Here is a 26,061-nt window from a genome sequence, read left to right as displayed (position 1 = left end):
AGTACCTTGACTTCGAGGTTGCATGTGTTACTAGTAGTAGTGCTATCCTGTTGCAGAGTTGACCCACATGGACGGAAGGGATCGATATTTAACGCAGAACTCAATCAATGCCACGTTCACTCCGGAAGGAGTACTCATTACAACTGCACTTACGTCTTGACTCTAGCTAATGATTTACTTCTAAGGGCTTCACTTGGTTCACTGGTGCAAGTTATTACATTTTTTCCCCTCAGAGATTGCAAAAATTTTCACCGAGATGTGTATGCCCTGCTAACATGAAGAAAAGCTAGGTGCGGTAATTTCTTTTGCCAAAGAAAAAAAAAAAAAAAAAAATTAAAAGTCCCATTGCTTTCAAATTCATGTAGATTCAGACTGCTCTGAAGTTATGTTGTACATTTCTTGCAAACATAACAGCATACCTGTTGTTTAGGCATCACTGCTAACAATTGAACAACAGTCAGTGCAATCTGACATTGTTTATTTAGCAGTGAAGCGCCAAAGGTTTATTATCAAGTTGATGCGTGATGTTCTAAGGCATGCGTGGTCGATTATGAGTTTGTTTTATCTGCTGAGACAAGCAAGCAAAGGAATTAGTGTGCAGGGTATCAACACTTTGTGTGTGTTACTACAAAACATTGTTTCAGTTTCTTCCATAATAGTGGTGTCTGTCAAGTAGACAAACAAACAAACACCCAAGCAAAGAATCAACTCTTCTGTGGCAGTAAATGCCATTTTTTTTTTCAGAGTGGATAGCCAAGGTTACAAATAGTGTATTGGAACTAATACTTACGAGTGTACTTTCATATAATGCAGTACATTGAGGTGAGAAAAATGGGTAGTACAACTTGTTTGTTGTCTTTTTTTTTCTTTCAGGTATGTATTTGTTTTATCCTATGTTTGTTTGTTTGTTTGTTTGTTTGTTTTTTGGAGGTGATGCACAGGAAACCCATGGACCTGAAATTCACAAGAAATGTATGTTTTTGTGTCAACGTTGAAGTTTGTATGAATTGGCTCCTTTCAGTATATACATGGTGACACCCTTGTCCATATTTTCTTCTCCTATATGTGGTATGAAAGTGAGGCTGTTATCTACCAGGTCACACTTTATATTTTGATCTTGGAGGGTATTAATAATGATCAGTTCTTTACCAGCTTTTCACAAGGTACTGTAATAAGTGACTGATTATGGATAAGGAAGGATCTGTGAAGTATTTTCCGACATCGATGAGCTAGGTGCATGAGTGAATTATTACACCATGACGCTATTGGTCTGATAAGTGTATGTGAGACTTTCGCATCATAGTGCAGCAACCTGAAGTTTTTGGTGAGAATGCTCACTGTAGCACTGCAGAGCTGGTTGTGTTGTGTGACTTATTTTGAGACTTGTTTTTACATTGAGGTGTACAAGTATATTTGGCTGCATATATTTGTATGTGGAGAAGTCTTATTTCTTGTGGATTTAATTGCAGAGAAAATAGTTCTTTCCTTTTTTGTGTGTGTAGGTTATTTTTTCTATTTGTTTGTTTTTACCCTCAATATGTATTGCTCAAAGATACATTGTATGTACATTGTACAAGTATCGATAGTCTACCTACTGATAGAGGTAAAAATGCTGTATCGGAAAGTGTTATCTCATTGGTAATATTACATTGAAAGAGCTGCTGTTATGTTATATTTTAGATACTGAAGAGAGAAAGCAGATCGTGATTCCATCCTTACCGTGACATGATGCGATATCATGAAATCGCTGACAGCAATTTTAGTGATGATGACTGTTGAGTTAGTGTAGAGAATAGTGATGATTGATAGTGGTGATGACGATGGTGATGATGATGATGGTGCTGCTAATATTGATGATATGATTTAGTCACCATGCAAACATACAGTTTTATGAGCAGCTGCGAGGTTTGGGATAAATTATGTGGACCGGTCATAGGTCTTTGTCTCGCAAGCTCGCTTTGATGCTCAAAGCTGTGGGGCTGTTGTTGTATTTTTTTGTCCAAACTTTTCACCTTATACTAAGGAGAAAAAGTCGATATGTGGAAGGTTGTTTAGTTTGTGTCTGAAATTACAGTCTTTTTTATTGAGTGCGTGGAGAATCACAGATGTAGAAATGACAGGCCCAAGTTTGAGAGTGTTGAAATTGTATGGAATCCGTGTGGGCAGTTCATCATTGGCCACTCAAATCGTGTGTACATAGTCGTTGTTTCTATCCATGTTTCAATCAAGCCAACTCAATTGTTTCATGCGATATTAAAAGTGCCTTAGCCAGCACTCTGTAGCTTTCAGAATTGACAATTCTGGAAGAAAAAAAAAAGTGGCTGTATGTTTTCAGAATATTAATGGCTTCCCATATGGTGGGAGGCAAATTTCATGTGTACATGTATGTACAATTTGTATGTAGCATTGTGATCTGAACACATCCAGCATTTGTCACTCAATATTCAAGTGGTCACTCTTTTGTTTTAGATTGTATATTAGTTGTAATAATCAATATTAGTGAATGCGTAACAACGAAATGGCAATAGACAAATAAAGAGATGGTTAGCAGTGATCAAGATTAGACATTTTTTTCCCCTATTTTAACTCGTTGACTTTTTACACTAGTTGGGCCATGGACGGAGTGTATGGAGATTTCAGAATCCGTTGAGTTAAACTTCAAAGGACTGTGTATTCTGAATTGCCAGCAGTAAAGGGGGATGGGAGTTGGGGGAGAGGGGTCATGAGAGGGATTTATAATTGCTGGGGGGTTTTTTCTTTTGTTTTGTTTTTTACCAACAGTAAGTGATTTTGCAGTAGTGGCTTTTAGTCTCAGATCATTCACAAAAGCTTGCTTCAAAGAAATTAGATTTTCTTGACATTTTATATTCAAATAGCAATTATATAGTGAGTTTAATGACATGTTTGTGCCCCAAATAATAACTAATCACTTTGACAGTGGCATTTTTAAAATAATATTGTTTGTTCATTTCTGTTCAAAGTTTGTTTATTCCCCCCCCCCCCCCCACATGCTTTTGTACATAGTGTACATGTTATTATGTTCAAAATAGTCTGAAGGAATATGTTTTGCATCTTGGTATGGTGTAAACTTCATTGCGGCAAATTGTGATATGAAATCTGCTATTGAAAGGTAGTAAAATGGGACCAAGTTTTTACACCTGATAATAATTGTTTTTAAATATTTGTACCAGAACACCATGGTATTTGTTCTGTTGTGTAGGTTATCAGATTTGTTTTTGAAGTATAATTCTGAATTCTGCACCATTCCATCTGTGTTAGCCATATTTGATTTGGCTTTTATTCTCCTATCTGAGTGTGTGTATGTATGACATGTAGGTGTAGATGTCAGTATTTACCAGCTGCTGTAACTTAGATTGTGAACTTTAAACTTAAAAGCCGGAATGTTGAAAGCTAAATTGTCCAATCATAGCACCATGCAAACCCAAGATGATACACTTTGTATATCGGTAAATGCTTTTGCAATTTTGAAAATAATGTAAATGAAGGAGTAGTCTGCTTTAATTTTCTTGTAGCCTTGTACTTAGTGTTTTACAGCCACGCATCATATATATTTATTGATTTGTCATATTTATTGAATATAAGCATCCTCAAGCCCAGCCCCCACCCCATCCAACCATGGTACCACAGAGTACGAGATGGCCTCAGTCATTTTCAAAGTTAGTATATTGTTCGATTGTAATTTGTATTCTGAATGAGGTTACTCCCAAATGCATGTAATATTGAACAAAATTCGTTATTTGTAAATTTGGGTATACATGTAGCTTGCATTTGAGCTGGCTATTCTACAAGTAAGCGTTTGTTTTTCTATGTGCTTTTGACATCAATGTTGTGGTTTTTAAAACATCTTTTTACAATCTTTTCGCGATGAAACGGGATATTATTGAGACTCTGTGTGTATGTTCAGGCAACACTATGTTTCTGAAATACCGGGGTATTCTCACTTGTCTCAGTTGTGTTTGCTGGGAGAATGCCGAATTCAACTTTTTCCAAACTCTTTTGTTTTACACAAAGTTGGCCCATTTAAGAACGGAATCATGCTGGTGTACAATACTGTAAAATATGACACATTTGTATTTTCGCGGCATGAAATTTTCGCGAATTGGAGCCAACGACCTCTTTTCGTGGCATGAAATTTTCGCAAGTTGCCTCTAACATTCAATGCGTATAGTGTAGACAATAACTTTCACATGCATTTTAATTTCACGGATCTTGGCTGTCGCGAAATTTGCGAAATCGAAATGCAAGTGAACATTCCTCGTTTTACAGTATGTGAAGTATTGGTATTGTATTACAGCAACTGGCATGTGTATAAAGAAAGTGAAGACTTGAGCAGGTGTTAAATGCAGCAGTGTTCATTATCATGGTTTCAAATCTAGCAACTCTGCTGCTGGTATGGGTTGACATACAGAACTAGGGAAAAAGGAGTTGGAGTGTGACAAAATGCACATTTTTTTTAGATTTTGGAGGGCTTTTTTTTTTTTCTCCTCTCCTGTCTCTGTGTATCTATCTGTATCTGTCTACTTATCTTCCTTTCCGTCTGCTTATCTCTCCATCTTTTGCTCTATCTATTTTTCTGTCCATCCATCTACTTATCTATTTGTCTGTGTATCTATTTATCGATCTTGTCAAGCGATAAAGAGTGCTTTTGGTCATCACAGTCATTGAAGTGATAAATTGCCATAAATGGATATGAAAGGTCAATAATGAATGTCGTGCCAAGTACTCTCATGATATGAGAAGATGTTTGAAGGGACTTTAATGTTTCCTGTCAAACAGTTATCAGTTATCACTTATTATTTTTTTAGTGCACTTTTCAAATGAAGTAATAAAAAAAGTTTGTAAGCAGTGCAAGTATGCTTTTAAGTCGGTGTAGCTGTACAGTAGAGTAATGGGAAGATGAGTTGTACATTCTCTGCAATTTTAGGTAGCTGTGTGTCCATATAGAAAAAAAAATTATACGTACAAACGTAATTTGTAAAGCATGTACCTGTGTTATATTTCCTCATGATCTGTTCTTTATTTTTAATGTTGATAGTCGTTTCCCCCTCCCATATTGCTATATTCTTCTAGTAAGCTTACAGTGCACTTTCCATGTCATAAAGTTCATGTGGTATTAAAAAAAAAAAAACCACATCGCCATGAACAGACCTCAAGTTTCGCAAGACTATGGCTGTATCTTGCTTTGTAAGCATTGGCAAGTGTGTACTTTGCGATAAGCTAGGCTTTCTTCTTTTTTTTTTTCACAGCAAACAAGAAAAAAAAAATGTTTTGTCATGTACTGTATATTCATTTTTTTTTCTTTTCTGCTGTTTACATAATGTCTTTAATAACTGAAGATCACGTAGTATTGCAGAAGAAAGTATCCCTCGTGTGGTCGTGTTCTCAAAAAATAATGGGAAAATGAGACTAGGTATTTATTATGTACTTTCCTAATGTGATTCGATGCAAATTGTGATTTTTCATCATGAGGGAAAAAAAAAGAAAAGTCACTTTGTAGCATACAAGACAGTTCTGTGCCTTTCTGTAGATGGAGGTCACGATGACGGTGGCCTCAAAATTGTGTCTTGTAAATATCTTGTCTGTACTACTAATAAAAGTGATCTATGATTATATATATCAAGTCCATATTTCCAAATGTGGAGACAAGAGAAGAGCCGTCATCTTCATGGTATTCATTTTGCTGAGTTTGTCTACGTGAGAAGTCATGGTTGATGTTGTTAAAGGAAATGCAAACCCAAAGAGAAACATGGATTGAGGGAAAGCAGCAACATTAGTAGAACACGTCAGTGAAAGTTTGAAGAAAAATCGGACAATCAGTGCAAAAGTTATGAATTTTTAAAGTTTTGGTGTTGGAACCGCTGGATGAGGAGACTACTAGCGGTTATGACATACAACTTTATGTCTGGACAACAATATAAAGAAAATATAAAGAAAATTCCAAAAAAGAAAATCTTTTTTTCATGAAAATTACACATTCCATCAAATTGATACTGACATATGTTAAGTGTAGCACTTATTCCCCCTTCTTTCTGAAAGCGGTGAGTCAAGTGCTCTTTCATTGTCCTAGAAAAGTGAATTTTTATGGAATTTTCTTTATATTTTCTTTATATTGTTGTCCACACATACGTACTAACCACTGGTTCTATCCTCATCCAGCGGTTCCAACACCAAAACTTTAAAAAGTCCTAACTTTTGCATCGATTGTCCAATTTTCCTCAGACTGTCACTGATGTGATCTACTAATGTTTGCTGCTTTCAATCAATCCACATTGCTCTTTGTGTTTGGGTTCCCTTTAAGGCTGGTATTTCAAGATATTTTTGTCGTTGATTTGTGGTTTTGTTTTATTGTGGTTCCTTTTTTTTTTTTCACACAAGTGGTTGTGGTGATGTTTGTGTACATGTAAAAGGCACATTAAAGAGAATGATAAGATGAAGTGTTCCCCTGCCACTTTCATACAAACTTAGAGCCTGACAACCTGACACTTGGACACTTACAACCCGACATGAGAAAGCATTTGACGGAGTGTACACACTCATGCTCAGGATAGCTCTTAATGTGTCGTGGAGTGACTACACATACATTAGAAATGTCAACTTACATGGAAGTTTCTGACAAAGGCGTGAGAGAAGGATTAGATTACGGGTAGTTAGGACACTGTGCGCGGCACCCTTGAATAGCTATCTGCCAATTCCCTCAAACTCTTGGATCCCAAACAGGGAATTGCAAAAAGAGGAAAAAGTAGGGCCACTTTCATCCGTGTGCTGAAGAAAGACACAGGCCTTGATGGCATTAATGAAGTGACAATAGGCCATGTTAGATAGACAGGTTTGGAGGTGCAACTTCATTTATGGAACCCGAGATGGCATGGGCTGAAGCTAATACATGCCCTCGAATTAGTAGTAGTACATGAAGTAGTTCCCTTGCCATGATATTAAAGGACCAACAATTTTAAGCTGTAATTTGTGCCATCTGGTGCATACTAAATAATCTCCTTGCTGTAAAAATACTGATTAAAAATAATTGCCAAAAAATGTGTCTTTTTTGGTTGTTGGAAATCCATGTGTGTGTGCGCGTGTGTGTGTGTGTGTTTTGCGTTTTTTGAATTTTTTTTTTTACGGTTTCATCTTCTTGAAAATGGTGACTGGGTTTGACCAGATGAACTCGTTGGAACAAATGTTGGTATGTGGTTCAGGGGGTGGTGGGGCTAGGGTATCATGGGGCCCAAACATCTGCAGTAGGGAAGATATTTTGCTTCAGGAGAATGCAATCATTAGCCCAGGTCTGAATATTTTTGAAATAGTTTGCTCAGGTCAAGTACCATGAAGGTGAAGTGCACTTACTGCAGTAGGCAAATACTTGACCCACAGGTCTTTTGTGTGTTTGTTTGGTTTTAATTGTTTGAAATGGGAATTTTCTTCCATGTCTTGTTTCCCATATATCATGCAATATGTTTAACCCTATATAGCCCAAGCTGTTTTGACCCCTTCCAGGCCAAGGGGGTGGGGGGGGGGGGGGGAGGGCACATTGTGCCCCCTACATAACTTATTATCATTATATGATGTATCACCATCATATTTGACACATTAGTAGAGCAACTCATACTCTACATGACCCAAAAGTTGAAATTTCAAGGTCACCCATTGAGGGCGCTATTCAACTAGATATAAAGAAATACATAGGAAATATGATAAACTCATGCTTTTTCTTTATATTTCTTTATCCCCAGTATATATGTTTTTATTTTATACCAATAATGTTTGTATTTACCACAAAGGAAAAGCAAGTCAACCTCAAGTATTTGTAATATATGGTTGAAATTTCTCAGGTTCACTGCACATGGGGGGGGGGGGGCACTATTCATTGTAACATAAAGAAATATAATTATGAGATCTATGATGTATTATTTGGGAGAGGTACATATATTGGTATCACATTTCATATTTCCATATTATTGGAATTTTGAGTTTGCAGATTAATAACAAATGATACTTCTGCAGGCAAAACTTGTGTGAAAATGACACATGACACAAAATAAAAGGGTAGTCCTTGGAAAATGTATATTTCAATATTATTTCTATCATATTTATTGTTTGATACCTATATCATCATAAAAAATGAAGGAAATAATAAAACGACCATTTCAGGGTAATTCACGACCATAATTACTTCACATTATGGTCCTTCACGCATTACAGCCAAGAAAACCCCCATTTAATTCATCCATTATATTGTTAACTGGAATTGGAACAGAAAAACATGCAAAATCTGACAGACATGTAGTTAAATTGTGAGTGTATGGTTGCCATGGCAACCTGCAATGTCGGAAATAGCTAAATCAGGGGCGGATCAAGGAATTCCGTAAAGGGGAGGCGCCTTTACAAAATTAAATGGGGCACCAGCGCCCCACATTTTTTTCTTATTATTTCTTTTGTTTTGAAAAATAATAAAGAGGGGGGCGCGCCCCATGGTGCGCCCCCCGATCCGCCACTGGCTAAATTATAATGTGTGCAATAAAATTTTAGCTAGGAAAAGTCAACAAATTTGGTTGAAATTGGGTAAAGGGCATAGGAGTGGCAAATGAAAATAGGATGGGGGCACAATGTGCCACACCCCCTTGGACTTTATAGGGTTATAATAGATACGAAGTTAATCTTTCCCATAATTTTTCCTCATCGCATCTGAGTGTAGAAGTCATTGCGATCGATGAGCCACACAAATCAATATCTTACTGCTTTGATTTTGGAATATCGAATAGCTTACGGACCCGAAGGAAAAAAAAGGGGGCACAACTAAAGAGCTCCAGCCACCTCCAGCTCCTCCACCAAGTTTGAGTACAGCTACACAGTCACTCTCTTCCCTTCCACCTCCCTATACTAGTTGGTGAGAAGGGGGGGGGGGGTGTTTCACGAAGAATTCGACTAAAAAATTATGGTATGCCACTGGTTTCCCTGTTCAATTTTATTAGCCTAATCACCACCCACTTCAAATTTTCATTCATGTTTACAAAATAATTCTTTTGTTATCTATTCTATCTTATGTTACTAATGGCGACATGAAAAAAAGTCTCCAGAATCTTCATTTTCATTAGAAAGTTGAGTAACATTGAAGACACACACAGCACACCAAAGATCCTAGCTCTTCGTGAAACCACCTCCCTGCTGGTGGTGGAAACACCCCCCGCCCCAACGTATCGCCAATAATTATGCGTTGAGCATCGACCCAGGCCATCGCACCGCTATCGCGTCAAGTCCAAAGGTCCAGACTATAATTTATTGAGGGTATATAACGAAGTATTCTGCAAAGACTGTATAAATATCTAATCTCAGCTGGAACAACAAACACGCTGAAGAGCCTCTCAAGTGAGATTCACCTCAGTCAAGTCCTTTTTACTCAGTTTTGTTGCCCGCGCTTACTGTTTGGGGATCAATGTCACTCCCAAGTGATTCCACCATGCATCGCATGTCTGTTCTATCGGGACATCTCTCCCATGGACTCCAGCACAGTGCGGCAGTACGCCGCCTGCACAGCTGCGTCCCGATCCTCACGGCAGCCACCGCCAGCCGACCGGGTCAGCGTCGGGCCGTGCCAGAAAGACGATCGAAACCCGACGACGTGGTAGTTGTGTCAGCCCTAAGAACGCCTATCGGAAAAGCGAAGAGAGGTTCCTTCAAGGTACGTGTTGGTAATCATGATTACCAGTGTGTTTGAAGTAGACGACTTAACGCTGATCTGTTGAGTGTTTCAGAGTTTTTACAGTGTTCTTTCAAGTCTTCAAACAATGGTAGAAAAAACAAAACAAATTGCAAGCAGGGAGGGGAGAGGGCTGGTATTCGTGGTAATAAATTATTGTAACTCGACATACAAACCAAATGGTGATGAAATGTCAGATTTTGCTCAGTTGAAGTTCATCTCTTCCCATTCAATTGTTTGAAGTGTGAAATCATTGTTTTCTTCTTGGGACCACTGATCCCGATAGCTGTGCACGACTCTGTGAGGAATTAGTGCCTAGTGGAGGGTGAGCGTAAAGCAGATCAGTGTCTCTTGCACGCGCACATAAACATGAAAATAAAACATTTAGAACTGTGTCTGATGTAAACATTTTGAGATGCTCAATGTTTGTGACAAAATTAAGCATTTTTAGGGAATTCAAACTTGCAGAATTAAGCCATAGTTGCTACTCTAAGAGCCAGGGCTATAATTTTTATTGGTTAAAGTGTAAGTAATGGGGTTCATCAGTCCGCAGCTATCTGAACTCCTATAGTATAAGTTATACCGTCCCTAGGGCCTGGCCTCTGTAAAACTAATTTATAAGCAGCCCAGTCGCTGTAAAAATTACAGCGACTAGGCTGTGTATAATTACTATAAAACATTGACTGGATAATAGATGTGCAGTCTTCTTTCTTCCGTATAAGTGCAGCCCACCACCAGTCTTATATCAGTGCCATTTGCGTGCCTTTGATTAATCAGTTGTTCGTAACTTCAAGTTTGCTGAATTAAATTTATATCTTCCTTTTTTTGTGTGTGATCATTTTAGTTTTATAATTTCACAACACATGGTTCATGCCATTTAATCAGTCAAAGACACTGATGGTTCACTTGTTATGATATAATGTGTCCTTTTAGTGCATTCTAAAAACAAAAAACAAAACAAAAACAATACCGGTAATAAACTGATTTAAGTTGCATAAGTCGGCCTTGTACACTTTGTGAGAGAACCTTTCTGTACACACATGCCACATGCATTGGTTTACATATGAAGGGTTTGTTTGCAAAAACCGATAAGTCCATTTTTGAAGATTTTGAAGTGCGATCTCTGTCATAAAGTTCAAAATAATACCTTTTAAATGATATATTGGTCACTACATATAATGATATATTTTTTAAGTTATGGTCAAAAGAAGCAAAAATTTTCTTAATTATTCTCTTTATTTTTCGTGACCTTTAATCGCAAATATCTCCATTTGACAAATATGGACTTATCGGTTTTTGCAAACAAACTCTTCATATATTTGTTGTACATGGTGTGCATGGGCCTACTAGGCTGCAAGTACTACTATGAGTAGTAATTTAGGTATTTAAAAACATCAATGGATGATTTTGGCCACAGATAAGCCACTGGTACCCGAGATTTGATACTGAGCTGTTTGAGTGATGACTCCGTAGATGCACACTAATATTGTGGGCAAAATGCAAGCCCATACCCCAACACTCCCCCCCCCCCCCCCCCAACACGCTCACGTGCGAAACATACACGTATCTTGCTGTAACTTATAAAACCAAAAAGCTTTATAAAACTCTAAATGCAATCTATTGCACAGCAACCCTGCTCATACATTGTATTTGCCCATATATGATCTGCAAATAGCTAACTGGGAAAGGGTATTTTTATTGTGAACATCTTGTCTTGCGATCATGCCATTTGCTGTATGGAATAAAACAAATAAAACAGGACAGATTTGTACTTTGACCAGCAGACAACAAGAACTTGAAAAAAATGGTGTTTTGTGATTGTCAGGGGCTTGACTATCCATACAATTGACAGTGGACTGCACTTCAACTACACAAATTGTGAGTTACAGTGCAGTTTTACCAAGGAGACATTGGGGCCATAGTGCTAGTGGATAAGCAACCTATTATATACAAGTCTTCTGCAGTTAAAGGCAGAAAACTCACACTTCAGGGGTCCGATCTTTCTCACACACGTGACTCACATGCTTAACAAGCTTTTTGATAACTCACAAGAAGAAATACACAATATTAACACAAAAAGATAGGGTTTGAAAACACCTGTAAAAAGGCCCATTTTGAGACAGTATTCTTTTTATTGAATTAAGCCAAAATATGAAATTACTATGCACCAAATCGCACAATTTTAATACAGCTCAAAATGCTTTTAGAGCTGCTTACCTTTGTACACAGAAATTCTAATTTTTCATAGTAATTTACAGTACAAAGCTGTGTTCATAAGAATTTGCAGTAGACCCTACACAGCTGTGATGATATGACATGATAAATTTTTGTGCTGAAATCCAGGTAGCATATTAAAGTGTATTAAACACTACCAGGGCCCAAATGTACCAGCGAGAATCAAATTTAAATTCATCCAATACCTGTACAAAAAACAAAAACAAAAACAAACTGTAGTCATGCTTAGAAAAGTTTTGAAGGTACTGTACACACACAGCTTCCATATCCCCCCCCCCCCACATTCTTACACACTAAATATATGTGCACAAACTCCACACAGCATACAGTTTTGTATTCAAATAATATGTGCTGGTACAATCCTAATAAGGACTATAGACTGTAAAACTTTGAATGAATTAGAGGAATGCATGATGCGGCATTCTTGGTACTGGAGTTTAAAGTCACTGGTATGTAGCACTTACTAATGCAGTTACAGGGAATCAGACAAATTAGGCGTACAGATATCCACAATGCTTGCTCAAATTACGTGTTCATTGTATTCTAAAAAAAAATATCTATAAAAATTTGACAAGTACAGCTACTTTTAAGATAATGATCAGGTGTTAGCATAACCTTTGTTATGATGGTACACAGGTACTGTAATAGTACCTGCCCTCACATGATAACACTCTTAAAGTGGATGCACCAAAATGTGAATTGTGAGTGGATCTTCATTTCCCCAGTGTGCGATCACTTAACATTGTACATAAATTGTGCAAACAGTCAAACTAGATCTTCAGCTGTTCAGAACAGAAAAAAAAAATGAAGCAAGACTACACATCAGTCAGCTGTGAACATTTTAATATGTATGTGTATTAAATTATCAAGAAAATCTCAGTTATTTCACATTGCATCTATTTTGATTTCTTCATGAAACAGACACTGGTCACAAACATCCAAACTTGTAGTGCTCGAATCAATCTATCAGTCTATTGGCTATCCTCGTCCTGCACGAAGCACTTAAAGGCAGACAATCTAACACACAGACTAACAATTTTTCCCACTTGCCCAATTACATGAGCATTCAGGCAGGGGCCTCACTTTTTACTTGCCCTACAGTGGGTATAACTTGCCCTGGGAGAGCATGTAGTGGGTTTGTATAAACCCGATACCCTGCCAGTAAAGAATGTGATTATAATTTGTGTTTGTACCATGCACAGGACACACGAGCAGACGATCTGCTGGCTGCTGCATTCAAGGGCGTGCTGGATGAGACGAAGCTGCCCCCGGAGCGTCTTGGAGACATCGTTGTCGGCAATGTGCTCCTGCCAGGCGGTGGCGCTATACAGGCAAGATTTGCCCAGTTCTTCAGGTAAGTGTGACATACTACCTGATGTCCCGTGAAATATACTATCACTCTTAATAGTGTTCGAAGATGCTAGGGCCAAACAGATTGCTACGCTTGGGTTTAAGTTGAATATGCCCATTGCTGACCAATATTTCTTTCACATAGCATTGAAGATGATGTACCTAGAAGATAATGATTCACACAAAGTAGAAAACATTTTTTCAGATGACATAGCATTGGTTACATTTTTGACATTGGATAGATGCTAATAATATTGCATCTTAGGGAAAAAGCTTCAAAGGATGATCTTTGGAGAAAACTTAATAAAATGTAATTTGGTTTGATGCCTTAGATACATTCGTATCAAGTGTCATAACAGTCATGCATTTTATGCAAAATGCAGATTTTGTATGTGATCTCATTCTGTCATGATAATGTCACAAATGCAGTGCTAATGTTGGAGTTCGGTAGTGCTCATGGGCAGATAAACACATACTGTTCTTTTGATTTCCTTTCAGTAACATTCCAGAAACCGTGCCAGTCAACACAGTCAACAGACAATGTTCATCTGGTCTACAAGCGGTCATCAATGCTGCCGGAGGCATCAAGACAGGAGTGTACGATGTCGCCATGGCTGGCGGGTAGGTCAAAGAGAGGTCAAAGGAAGGTCAAAAGGAGGTCAATGCACAAAGAGACCGAATGCCCATTGTTCGATTGACTACAAAGTGACAATTGAAAAAAAAAAAATAGTATTTTCCATGTGTAGTCCCAGGCACCAAAAAATTAAAAGATGTTTTTGTCAGTTGGCTTTAATAGCTAGTAATATAGAATGTAGGCACAACCTGAGTTAAAATGTACAGAATATGAAGGTTATATTTAACAACAAAAGAGGGGGGTTGTTCCTATTGTTCCTATCTATTCAAAAGAAGATACACACTGTATCTAGATTTGATTTGGTTGATCTTCATTCTGGTGTGATGACACATTGTATATACATACCTGGACTTTTCTACATTTAAGTTGGCCATGATAAAACAAGCATTTAAGTTTTAAAGTAGAATCTTTTTGCCTTGGCTGGGATACTTGCAGTGGGTTACTCTTGGTGACATTTAGTTTTCATGTTCCTTCACTCAGTTTTTGAATGATTTTACTGGATTTACTGCTAACTTGATAACTTGATTAGGTAGAAGAGTTTTTAACGTGTACAATCCCGCCGTTACTGTTTAAATGTGTGAGCCAGCGTTGAGTCCATGAGCCGGAGCGAAAGGGGTACTGGCTTTCGAGATCTCAACCCACGCGTTCACGCAATGCAAACCGCAGAAGACTGCCTTATACCCATGGGGTGAGGATTTGTATGTCAAGTGTATACAGACCACCATGACAACCACCTTCCTCTGCATGCATTCTCATGAAAAACTGGGAGCCATGCGCTGCGCATTTCGTATCTAATCTTTGATTCTGTCTCTTTCTCTTCACTTTAACCAGTCATGCAGTGTATGGTCAACTATAATGAATAATGTACATTGTACTCATATCCTATGCAAACTTGTTTCCCCATCCAACCCAATCCCTTCCTTTCTCCACCTCCATCCTTTTCTAAACAACCTCACTTCATCCTGAGCTGCATTACATCTTGCCTCCTTCCAGTGTGGAGTCCATGACGCGCTCCCCAATGTACCAGGGTGAGGATCTTAACCCGAGGGTTTTACAGAGCCAGGTCACGCAGGACTGTCTCACGCCGATGGGGTAGGTCATCTAAAACAATGACCCTCTTTTTGGAGACTTTAACCCAAGAGGGGTGGGTAGGTGGGGTGGTGGTAGAGTTTGAAGTGGTGATTTAGAATGTCCAATAGCATTCTCCAGAATGTAGCACTTCTGTGATGATATGGAATGTCACTGATTTTTTTATATTTATTTTTTATCACTTGTCAGAAGTTATACTATAGAGAAGAAAAATTATGTTCCTGTCCCTCTTATCTTCTTTCTACTCGTTGCTGTTGCTGTTGTTTTTTGTCTTGTCTTTTTTTTGTTTTGTTTTTTTTTTAATGCCACCTCCAGGAAGTGTCGCTGGAGGCATTATGTTTTCAGGTTGTCCGTTCTTCCGTTCTTCTGTCCGTCCATCTTTCTGTCCGTAATCAATTTTGTGGGCAGGATAACTTAAAACCGTTTGAGCCAGCATAATGAAACTTAGCATATATATCAGTGAACAAAGTTTTGCCTATCAACTTTTGGATGCACTTGCTCAAGGTCAAAAGTGAAGGTCAAATTCTTTCAATTTCATTGTTTCCCCATACCAATACAATGGCTGAAGGTATTTTCTTGAAACTAGCTGCATATCCATTATCAGAAAAGATTCTGCAGTGAATGTTTTCGGCCATAGGTTCAAAGGTCAAGTGATAATGCTTGAATTTATTTGTTTTCTCCTTATCTCGGAAATACATGTAGCTCAGGGTACAATGTATCTTCATGAAAATGTGGTTTCACGACATTTGCTCCTGCAACAATTGCTCCCATGAAATATCTGGCATGCTAAGCCAATCATAAATGCTACCCACAAATATAACCCAAATTCTAATCCTCACATCAAACTACTAGTAAACCTAAAACGCTATCATATTCCTAACCCTAACCCCAAGTCCATGGAGAAAATATGATCAAAGTAAATTGTCGCACAAGCAAATGTGCCACCGCTTCATGACGATGTATTTCATGCCCTTTCCTTTGGTTTTATGACTTACATGTACATACAATCTTTCATCTACTCGTGCTAGATACTTAAATAACTTGTCATAGAAATTTCCATTGCTTCAGTGCTTATCTTATTAATACATCAGTCTTGCAGTGCATGTAATGCTCATTTATTTTATAGTACTATTTGAATGATTCTGGATTGCATTCAGTCAAGTATATTACATATACTTACAGATGTTACTGTATTATAAACGATATATTTATTAATGGTCTTTGTCCATTTGCCTCTTGAAATGTAAAGCGTGAATCATCTTGATAATGGTCTTGCACAATTATCAACAGAGTTTTCCAACTCTGCATTTACTATGGGGCACATCAATATTTAGAAGGGAAAAATGGATTGATGGGGAAAAAATGGAGAGTTTGGTGCCATCAACACTGACATGTACCCCCTCCAAATGATTCAACAGCAGCAAATGCACAGTTGCATCAACGGATTGAAACAGGAATGACTGAAATCTCGTCCCCAAGGTTTAAAGCAAAAGCATAAAACCGAAACAAGAATAAAACTAATGCAACAGTTCTTCTGTGATCTGTTCATGTTTGATGACATTTGTCTGTAGAAATATATGTCAATCAAATGTTTTTGTTTATTGTGTGTGTTTTCCTTGACTTCTCACATCTCATGAAGAGATGAATACAGTATTGCTCCAAATTGTGTATTTTCTCAATTAATGTCCTTTTCTTGTTCATTCATTGGTATACAGACTCAACCAATTTGTTTCCATGTGTAGTATAATCTGTTTGCGTGGACACCATGAATGCACGGATGGAGTAATTGCAGTAAAATAGCTTACTAATTTCTCATGAGTGCCATTCTGCTTGATGTGGCTTTTGATAAACTCTGTTGCACTTCGATTCTGACAGGATCACCTCAGAGAACGTGGCAGCAAAGTTTGGAGTTACCAGGGAACAGCAAGACCAGATGGCATACGAATCACAGAAGAAGTTAGTATGCATATGCTAAAATGATATCTGTTTTAATATCATTTCTTGGAATATAAGGTGTTGTATTGTTGGAAATATATCGGGATAGAAGCACTGGTAGTAGTAGCTGTAGTAGCAGTAGTAGTGGTAGTAGTAGTAGTAGTAGTTGTGGTAGTAGTGGTAGTAGTAGTAGTAGTAGTAGTGGTAGCAGTAGTAGTAGTTGTTGTTGTGGTAATAGTAGTGGTAGTAGTAGTGGTTGTAGTAGTGGTGGTAGCAGTAGTAGTAGTGGTAGTAGTAGTGGTTGTAGTAGTACATGCAGAGACTCCAACTCTCCCGCTTTCGCCCATTTTTGTAGAATCTCCCGTTCTCCCGCTTGAGATTTGATTTCTCCCGCTTGAAATGATTTCTTACTGAAAGGTGCATGGTCCCGGTGTTTTAGTCAAATGTGTACGCGGGTGCACGGTGCAAGTTTCCTATAGAGACCTACGCTATCGACTCCTCTTTAGCGCTTACGCTTTGGCCCACTTCCCCGAGTCCGAAGAAGTCCGATCCACTGTAGTCAGTGGTCCGATCACAGTTCGGCTCATAATTCGACTGAGGGGGATGACAGCTTTAGCAAACTTCTTTTGTGATGTCATAATAACAAGCACATATGCACGCACCCTGGCTATACTACAGACTGCGCAGACAACGAAGGCAACGCTACTTAGCAACACCTGTGCACTTTACTCGTGATGACAGCTCAACTACGGTAATCTTTGTATCAATGCTAACGGTGATCGGCAGTATCATCAACAGCGCCCTCTACACTACCGGGACTATGCCCCTTTAATTTCATTGTATGTCAAAAAATAAGCCTGAAATAGCACAAGAGAGCATCTAGAACCCTAGACCGCAAGGGACTTTGCGCTCGTGATGTGCGCTTCGCGTTGGAGTCTCCCGTTTGCTTAGGGTTTCAGATGGGAGAATCTCCAGACCAGAGATGCTTGGGGTTGGAGTCTCTGTACATGTAGGTTGTGGTGTAGCAGTAGCAGTAGGACTATAAGGAGTGGTGGTAATGATAATAATACTGATAGTGATTACCACCACCATCATCTTGATGTGAAATTTGGTTTTTGTGGGCCGCTTTCCTATTGCGATCATTATTGTTACACGATTTACCCCGGTCACTCTGGTCAAACCTGCATGTCCAGTGCATTCTCCTCTCCCTGGCAAGCGTTATAGCCAGGCAACCATTTTATGGTATCCACATCACAACCACATGCAGTGTATGCTAAATTTAACCACAAGAATGCTTCATTTCTATCATGGTACACCTTGTAGCTGTTTGTGCAACTTGGTAGAGAGAAAGGAGAGCTACAGATGGAATGACATGCCATACAGTGTTGAATCTAAACATCATCAGAAACTAGCAAGAATGGAGAATCTTCTGATTTATATGTCAATAAACAGAAGTACAATCTATCTGTGACATACATGTAAATATTAACAACAAGTCAATAAATTGACTTGTTGGTTTAAGAACTCAGGTTTCAATCTCTATGTGTTTTGTATGAATTCTTCCTATGATTTACAGGGCTGCAGCCGCACAGCAAAAAGGTTACTTTGACCGCGAGATCATCCCCGTTACGACAGTCATCCAAGACGAGTCTGGCAATGAAACAGAGATCACGGTGAGCAGCATCATTAACTCTTGTCATCACTAATGTGCACTTTGTCAGTGGTGTGATGTTGATGGTGGTTTTCAGAGGGTTAAACGAGAATTGCCTTTTGACATACAATATGTTGATTCAGTGAATGCACAAATATTATTTGAATAAATTAATGATGTTTTATCACAACCAGACTGTCCGTTCAAAAGTTATGGATTCTTAAAGTTTTGGTTAAATATGCAGCAGTTACCTACATGCCTGCATGCCATTATTACCTCCGCCAAGGGGGAGGTTATGTTTTCGTTACCGTTGGTTTGTTAGTTAGTTAGTTAGTTAGTTTGTCCGTGTGCAAAATAACTCAAAAAGTGGTGAACGGATTAGGATGAAACTTGCAGGAATGGTTGAGAATGACATAAGTAACAAACGATTAACTTTTGGTAGTGATCCGAGAATTTTGGGGGAATTTATGAAGGATTTTTGATATTTTGGCAGGTAGGGTCAATGAACTTGGGAGTTCAGGCTGCGCGTATTTGAGGTTTCCATGCGCGCACTAAAGTGCGTGCTCTAGTTTCTGCTAGGGCAAGGCGCGCTGTGCAGCTGAGGGTTTATGACGTAACAAAGGCTTCTATATTGGGAAATCGGGAGACTTCCAGCACACTATTATAAACACTTTCAGCATGAATACAAGTATGTATGGGTGGAAATCACTGATATCTCTATGGAAGAACAAGATCAGTGGTGGAAATGAGCTGCATGCTTGGCGGAGGTCTGCGCTCTCAGAGTGCTTCTCTAGTTTTTTAATGCAATGGCTATCAGTGGTATTTTGTGTTGTCAAAATAGTGCAACAATAGAAAAAGGACACTATAAAGAGAATCTCATACATTTTTATTTTTATATTGGTGAAAGAGCTCTCGACTTGCCTCCTTTAGAGCAGGGAAAATAAAATTACCCTTTTGGCCTTACCATACATTGTACACCAGTAACAAGAAAAAGAATATATGGATTTTTACTGTAATCAAAAATTCAAATCATGTTTGATTTGATGTGGCAAAATGTATTGCTTTATGGACTTTCCTCTTGACTTGACCATAGGTGACCAAAGATGATGGTATCCGTGCGAACACGACCCTTGAAGGTCTGGCCAAACTGAAACCCTCCTTCTCCGCAGATGGCACAACAACAGCAGGTTCGGATCCACATACAGCACGCCGTTATCTTGCTTAGAATTTCTCTCTAAATCACATTAGCAAACAGAACCCTAATTCAAATTACCACAATGATTCTTGCATCGAGTTGTTCTCAGTGCAACTGGTTGACAACTCCAAAACTCTCCAAAAAAATCAGTGTGTGTTTATGTCAGTAAATGTCAATGAAGGGCAACCAGCACCCTACCTGTCATAGTTTTGATATCTAGACTTCAACTTCCTTTTTTCGAATTCAAAACTTACAGACTAGCATTTGCCTGACAGTGATTGAAATAGCAGCTCTTACTTTGTGACCTCATTATTGGTGGTGCAAGGCAGGGGCTTGTGTCCAGATTTTGTCAAAATTATTAATTTTGGTATATGGTTTCATGCCATTAAGGATTTTCTTTATCTTATGCAACATAGAATTTCATATGAATAACAGAGGTTTTAAAAGTTCTCTAGATGGCATACAATGAGTCAAGCAACAGCCCGTTTGTGTTTTGTTTTTGTGTGGCATAACCTTATAAAAGCATTGATTTGGAATTGCAGTAGTAACAACATTAGTTGAGCAAACTGTAGCTGTGATGAGAATAAGTTTATCCCAGCTTCATTGGGACAGCCGTAAAACAGGCACACTATAGATTGAGCAGTAACAGGTGTTTGTACAACTGTGAGTACATTGTATGTCAGTTTGTATGATCGTGTTAGAGTAATATATTCATTGAAAGCATTGTCACTGCCGGCAACCAGGAATAGTCTGGTGGTAGTGTTGCTGTCTAGAAAGCAGTAGATGACTGGTTCGAGTCCCGTGGCTCCTTTTTTCCGGCATAATTGTTAAAGTACAGATCAGCAGTTGCGATCTTACAAATTTCATTTGTAGAGGGAGACAAATTGAAGAAAATTCACACCTCAATATATATATATTGTTGTCTACCAGTGATGAACAAACTTTTTTTTCATGATTGAACAGACAATGAATACTCGTAATATATCATATCCTCTTCTTACTGCGCAGTAATTTCATGATGTACATGTGCTCTCCTCCTCCCCCGCCCCTCCTTTACCCCCTTCCCCTCCCATGCCGCTCCTTTTCAACTCCCTCTCCTCTTTCCCTCCTACAAATCTCATCAACCTTCTCCAGGTAACTCCAGCCAGGTGAGCGATGGAGCAGCTGCCGTGCTCATGGCCAGCAGGGCGGCGGCTGAATCCCTCAACCTACCCGCCCGACTGGTGCTGGTCTCCTATGCCGTGGTGGGCGTGCCCCCCGCCATCATGGGTATAGGCCCCGCCTACGCCATCCCAGAAGCACTCAAGAAGGCTGGTGAGCATCCTTAAGTCTTACTTTCATGCGGATGCTGTCATTGTTATGAATACAGGCACTTTTTAGTGTTGTGGTGACTCAATTTCAAAACTCTGCTGACCGAGTGGTTTGATGATGTTCAAATGCAAGACAAAACACACTAGCATGCAAAAGTTTTGAAAATATTTCCATCATTTTCAAGAGATGTGAGAAGAAATATCACCCTGCCAATAAAACATTTACTAAATCAAAGAATGGTTTATTCAAGCAATGCTGTCTATGATAAATATTGAGCATGCTTAAAGGGGAAGGGGAAGTGTCCCCAAATATAATGTGTATTGATTGAATACAGCAATACTAGAACACATCAGTGAAGTTTGAGTGAAATCGGACAATCAATTCTAAAGTTATGAATGTTTAAAGTTTTGGTGGTGCCATCACTGAATGAGATATCAACAGCAGTTTATGGCCTCACAGCAGAATAATGATGTAAAGAAAATGTAAAGAGAATTTTACAAACAATTGTTCATTTTCTAGCACTTTGCAAGAACAATTATCTTTGTACCTCCTTCAGAAAGCAGGGGGAATAACATCACCCTCAACATATATCAGTAACAAGTAAAATGGAATGCATACTTTCTTTTCTACGAAACAATTTTGTGGAATTATCTAGGGCATCCAGATGGTACAATCTCCTGGTTAAAAAGTTTGCTGCAGGTTGGAGTCTGTGCAAAAGCCCGTTTTGTGCCTCTGCTGCATTTATGTAAAGTTTTTATCGATACAAAATGCACCTATAATTCCAATGTACTATATGCATGTACCATAGTAATTTGTTTTATCTGCCTTGCCCCAACTCACTGACCACCCTGCTGCATCGGTATACCATGAAACTGCCGGGTTTCGACTCACAACATATCACTGATTACCTCTTATCATTTCCAGGTCTGACGACTGATGACATTGAGATCTTTGAAATCAACGAGGCATTTGCAAGTCAGGTGAGTTTAACCTGTTAAAGACGAGTCCCGAGTATACTCGTTCAGGTGTCTATGCGAAATGCGTGTTGTAGCAAATTCAGCCAATCCTCAATGTGTTAAAGTTCAGTTCCACATTGTGTTCGAGTTTTGTTTTATAGATAAAGTATAATTGGACCCCCCCCCCAAAAAAAAAAAAAAGAAAAGAAAAAAAGAATAACATTGTTTTCAACATTGCCATACTTAACAGTTTTTGCACATTTTGATGAAATAGGGATATTGCTTGCAACATCATATACAAGTTTGATGAGGTGTGATGAAGTCATCAACTCAAAATAATCCACTTGACCCATACATCACTCTTTACAAAATTCCTGTGATAACATTGCATAAAGAACAAACACTGATGTCACATGCATAGACTAGCAACGATACCTTTCTTAGCTGAAATATGATTGTTGTTGCTAACATGGCAATCCACTCAAGAGTTGTATGATAATTTTTGTGAATAAACCAGTTAAGAGTTTTTAGTATATTTCATAACCACAATTTAATTTGCATAAGATGTGTTAAGCTACAACAAATATCAGTATTTCTTTAAAACATGAAGTTTGAAATTCAATAACATTCCTATTTCTTAATCTGACTCTAATGAAATTTCTTTCATTTTGTGTCTGTGATTCTGTACTATTGTTATAGTCAACTTTATGATACAGAATAGCATGCGAAACTTTAAAATTTGATAAAAGATAATGGCCCAGCTATTAAAGGTTGGCATACTGCACACTGATCCAACATATTTCCACAGTTAAATGTACTTTTATGGAATTTGTGAAACAGACGTAATGATGCAAACAGCACAATCATCAATCCCAAATGACTTGTTTTAAACATAAAGTCCCGATCGTGAAGGCAGAAAAGCTCTTGAAATGAGAAGGGAACAATCTGTCTCTGAATATTCAGGTTTGCTGACTGTACGTGTATGTCATGATGGTAATGTCTGTGAAAGTTCTGGTACACTCTGTGTGACATATTTACTTCATTTCTGTCACTGCTTACATCAGGCCTTCTACTGCGTGCAGAAACTGGGCATCCCCATGGAGAAAGTGAACCCCAACGGGGGTGCCATAGCCCTTGGACATCCCCTGGGTTGCACGGGATCTCGCCAGGTAGCCACCCTCCTTCATGAGATGGAGCGCAGGGGTAACAGGTGAGCGATATCATTTCCTTGTGAGATTCATGTACTGTAAAAGTGGCCTTATTTTTTTTGTGTGTGTGTGTCAATAAATTTTCATACTAAGCTGGATGAAATTCTGTCACTGAGTGCTGGTATTTCATTTGCATTTATTTTCCTGAATTATGTGAGTCGATTTATGCTTGCACAATTAACTCACAAAAATGTCGCCTCCTGTGACAGATATACAATGTTTATCATCTCCAAAGGTGAAGATTGCCAGTTTCTTACTTGAAAGGGAATGAAACTTATTCCTCATTTCATTGCTATGGTTGCTAAGGTATCTACCTGTGAAATATGATAAAAATGGGGGGGGGGGGTTATAATATTTATAGTTTGCATGCATAATTATGGTTGGTTAAGTCTTACCCGGCTTAATGATACATGCACACATTACAAGACAGTTTTCTTTCCTCTCGTTTTTTCACACGCTACAGGGCATACGGAGTGATTTCAATGTGCATTGGAACAGGGATGGGTGCTGCAGCAGTCTTTTACTACCCTGGTAAATAGATACCTGCAGAGGGCGCTATGCCACATCATTTGATCAGAGGATTTGCATCGACAGGACACTCAGATACAGTCACTGATGGCAGCACTCAGTATAAAAATGAAATCCATCATGCAGTTGCTTGGATTTTGGTGTTGGTGTTAACTCACCAAGACCCAGTGCGGTTTTCTTGTCCACTTAGGCCCTACTGCTAAAAGCTGTTTGATATGATGTTGACATAATGATTATTATTTTCTACGTTTATCAATGAAGTTGCCATAGTGATAGCCAGAAATCATAATTATGGAAGTCTAGGCATATGGAAATCTTTTGATGTAGAACTATATATTTCCTGTCACCAAATCATGCATTTTGAAAGGTGAGTGTCAAAAAATAAAAAAAGTAGGGGAAAAATTGAAATGATTTCTCTCTTATGTTTGGCTGTATTTCGAGCAGATGATATGCATTCCCCTACTAGTCTTCATTTACAGTTTTTATATGGATTCCTGCCGTGACAGTGCCTACAAATATTTGAGAGCCTGGACAATCTGTGTTGCCAGTAATTTGATAGAAAACAGTAAGGAATTTGTATTTTAAGAAAGTACAATGAGCTGGCAGTGTCTTTGAAATATGAAAAAGAAAAATTATGTCGCATTCAGCACACATGCATATGTACATGTAAATGGTAGCAAATGCTCATTGTGCAGGATTATAAAAAATTGAACAACTCGATATTCAAGAAGAGCACAAATTCACATTACTAAAATGGTGTAATGTATTTTGTGTTGTATCAATTTTGCAGAATATTCAGCTTTGTTTTCTACTGACACAAACTACACATGCTATCTCTCCTAACCACTGTGACCAATATTTTCATTGACAAGAAAGTACAGTGTATGAAAGTTTGTCCATGAAATATATTTTTGTATAAGACAAAAAAAAGGTCATAATTTTGTTCACAACTCAGGATATACTGATTATTGTAAAACAGTGAACAGTTCATTTCTATTATAGTGCATCAAAATGTATGTCTGTTTTCTTCTTAATATTGCACATTGCAGTGTTTAGTGAGGTAATATATAATGTCACATCATTCTTTGGGCCAGCTTAAAGTTAATGGAAGCCACAGCCCAAAATTATAATTATTAAAGTCTGTGGTGCAAAATTCTCTTTGGTCATATCAGAATTTTTATAAATAATGAAAGAAAACTGCCAGTCCAGAGGACTTCGTTATAATGGAAGTCACCTGCATAATGAGTTCCATCTAATCTCTCTCAATTGTAGCATTATCATCATATGCAGTGAAATTCAGAGGTGTCAATTTGATGATTACCAGATAATGATTTCTGTGCCAAACAGACACCTCCAAGAAGTTGACGGGTTGAGGGATGTTACAAATTGTTGGATTAGAACAATAATGTGAATGGGTGTCTCGAATATAATCTGTGCAATACGGAAATAACTGTCTCCAAAATTTTTGATAACATGCAAGTTTGAAGAATGAATAAATACCATAATCACTTGTAGTTGCCACTGTCCTTGATTGTGCAGTGTTTGCGTTCATACAACTGCCCAGTTAATAGCAAAACATCTTTAGGTTGAAGTTTGTAATGAATTCGATGAAGAGAAAATGTGATCTGTATGTATATATAAGATGAAATTACCTGTGATTGATATTCCCATGAGATCAAAAAAGGATCAAAAGGATTCTGCTAAAGCAGTGGAATTGCATGTGTAGTTGACAGAATTTCACAGATTCACCACCACCCAATTGAGCCCATTCTTACCTGCATTATGTGTACCAAATGAGTGTATATTACCAAGGAAAGTTTTGAGTTCTTGCACATAATATATGCCTGGCATGCTACCTTGAAGTGTCTTTAAAATTGCTTTACAAGTGTTCTAACACCACCTCTCTTCAAGCGTCGTCCACGGTATATAGTCTTCCAACCACCTGGCTGTTTGGCACTGTGTGGTCCACGCTCACGACCACTCTATGTAGCCATTTTCTTGTGTTTAATGAGCACGTCCGTAAGGCTGTGTGAATAATTTAAGAGTTTTATCACAAAACGAGCTAACTCCATTCTTGTTGAGATATTTGTGATTAAAGCTGCTAAAAAATACAGGATATTTTAATCATAACTTCTAGAATATTTTTTGTTATGTCACAAGTGAGGTATTACTGGAAAGGATTGATTTTGCCCTATCTGATGGAGTTTAGAAATGGTGCTTAGCTCATTTTGCAATAAAATTCTTCAATTTGACCATG

The 26,061-nt window shown here is 38.2% G+C and overlaps 1 protein-coding gene across 1 annotated transcript; it reads left to right on the top strand.

The window, feature by feature from the left end:
• The first annotated feature begins 9,299 nt into the window (after nt 1-9,299).
• LOC140243255 (3-ketoacyl-CoA thiolase A, peroxisomal-like) lies at nt 9,300-25,608 on the top strand. Its single transcript, XM_072322924.1, has 11 exons — nt 9,300-9,694; nt 13,150-13,301; nt 13,796-13,918; nt 14,925-15,023; nt 16,896-16,976; nt 18,532-18,628; nt 19,700-19,793; nt 20,936-21,115; nt 22,037-22,092; nt 23,133-23,278; nt 23,740-25,608. Exons 1-11 carry the CDS (start codon nt 9,449-9,451, stop codon nt 23,813-23,815), a joined length of 1,350 nt encoding a protein of 449 aa, XP_072179025.1. The 5' UTR covers nt 9,300-9,448; the 3' UTR covers nt 23,816-25,608.
• The last annotated feature ends 453 nt before the right edge of the window (nt 25,609-26,061 follow it).

This window comes from Diadema setosum, chromosome 20 (assembly GCF_964275005.1).
Source record: "Diadema setosum chromosome 20, eeDiaSeto1, whole genome shotgun sequence".
In the NCBI taxonomy this organism is placed as follows: domain Eukaryota; kingdom Metazoa; phylum Echinodermata; class Echinoidea; order Diadematoida; family Diadematidae; genus Diadema; species Diadema setosum.
This window is presented reverse-complemented; position numbering and strand designations above follow the sequence as displayed.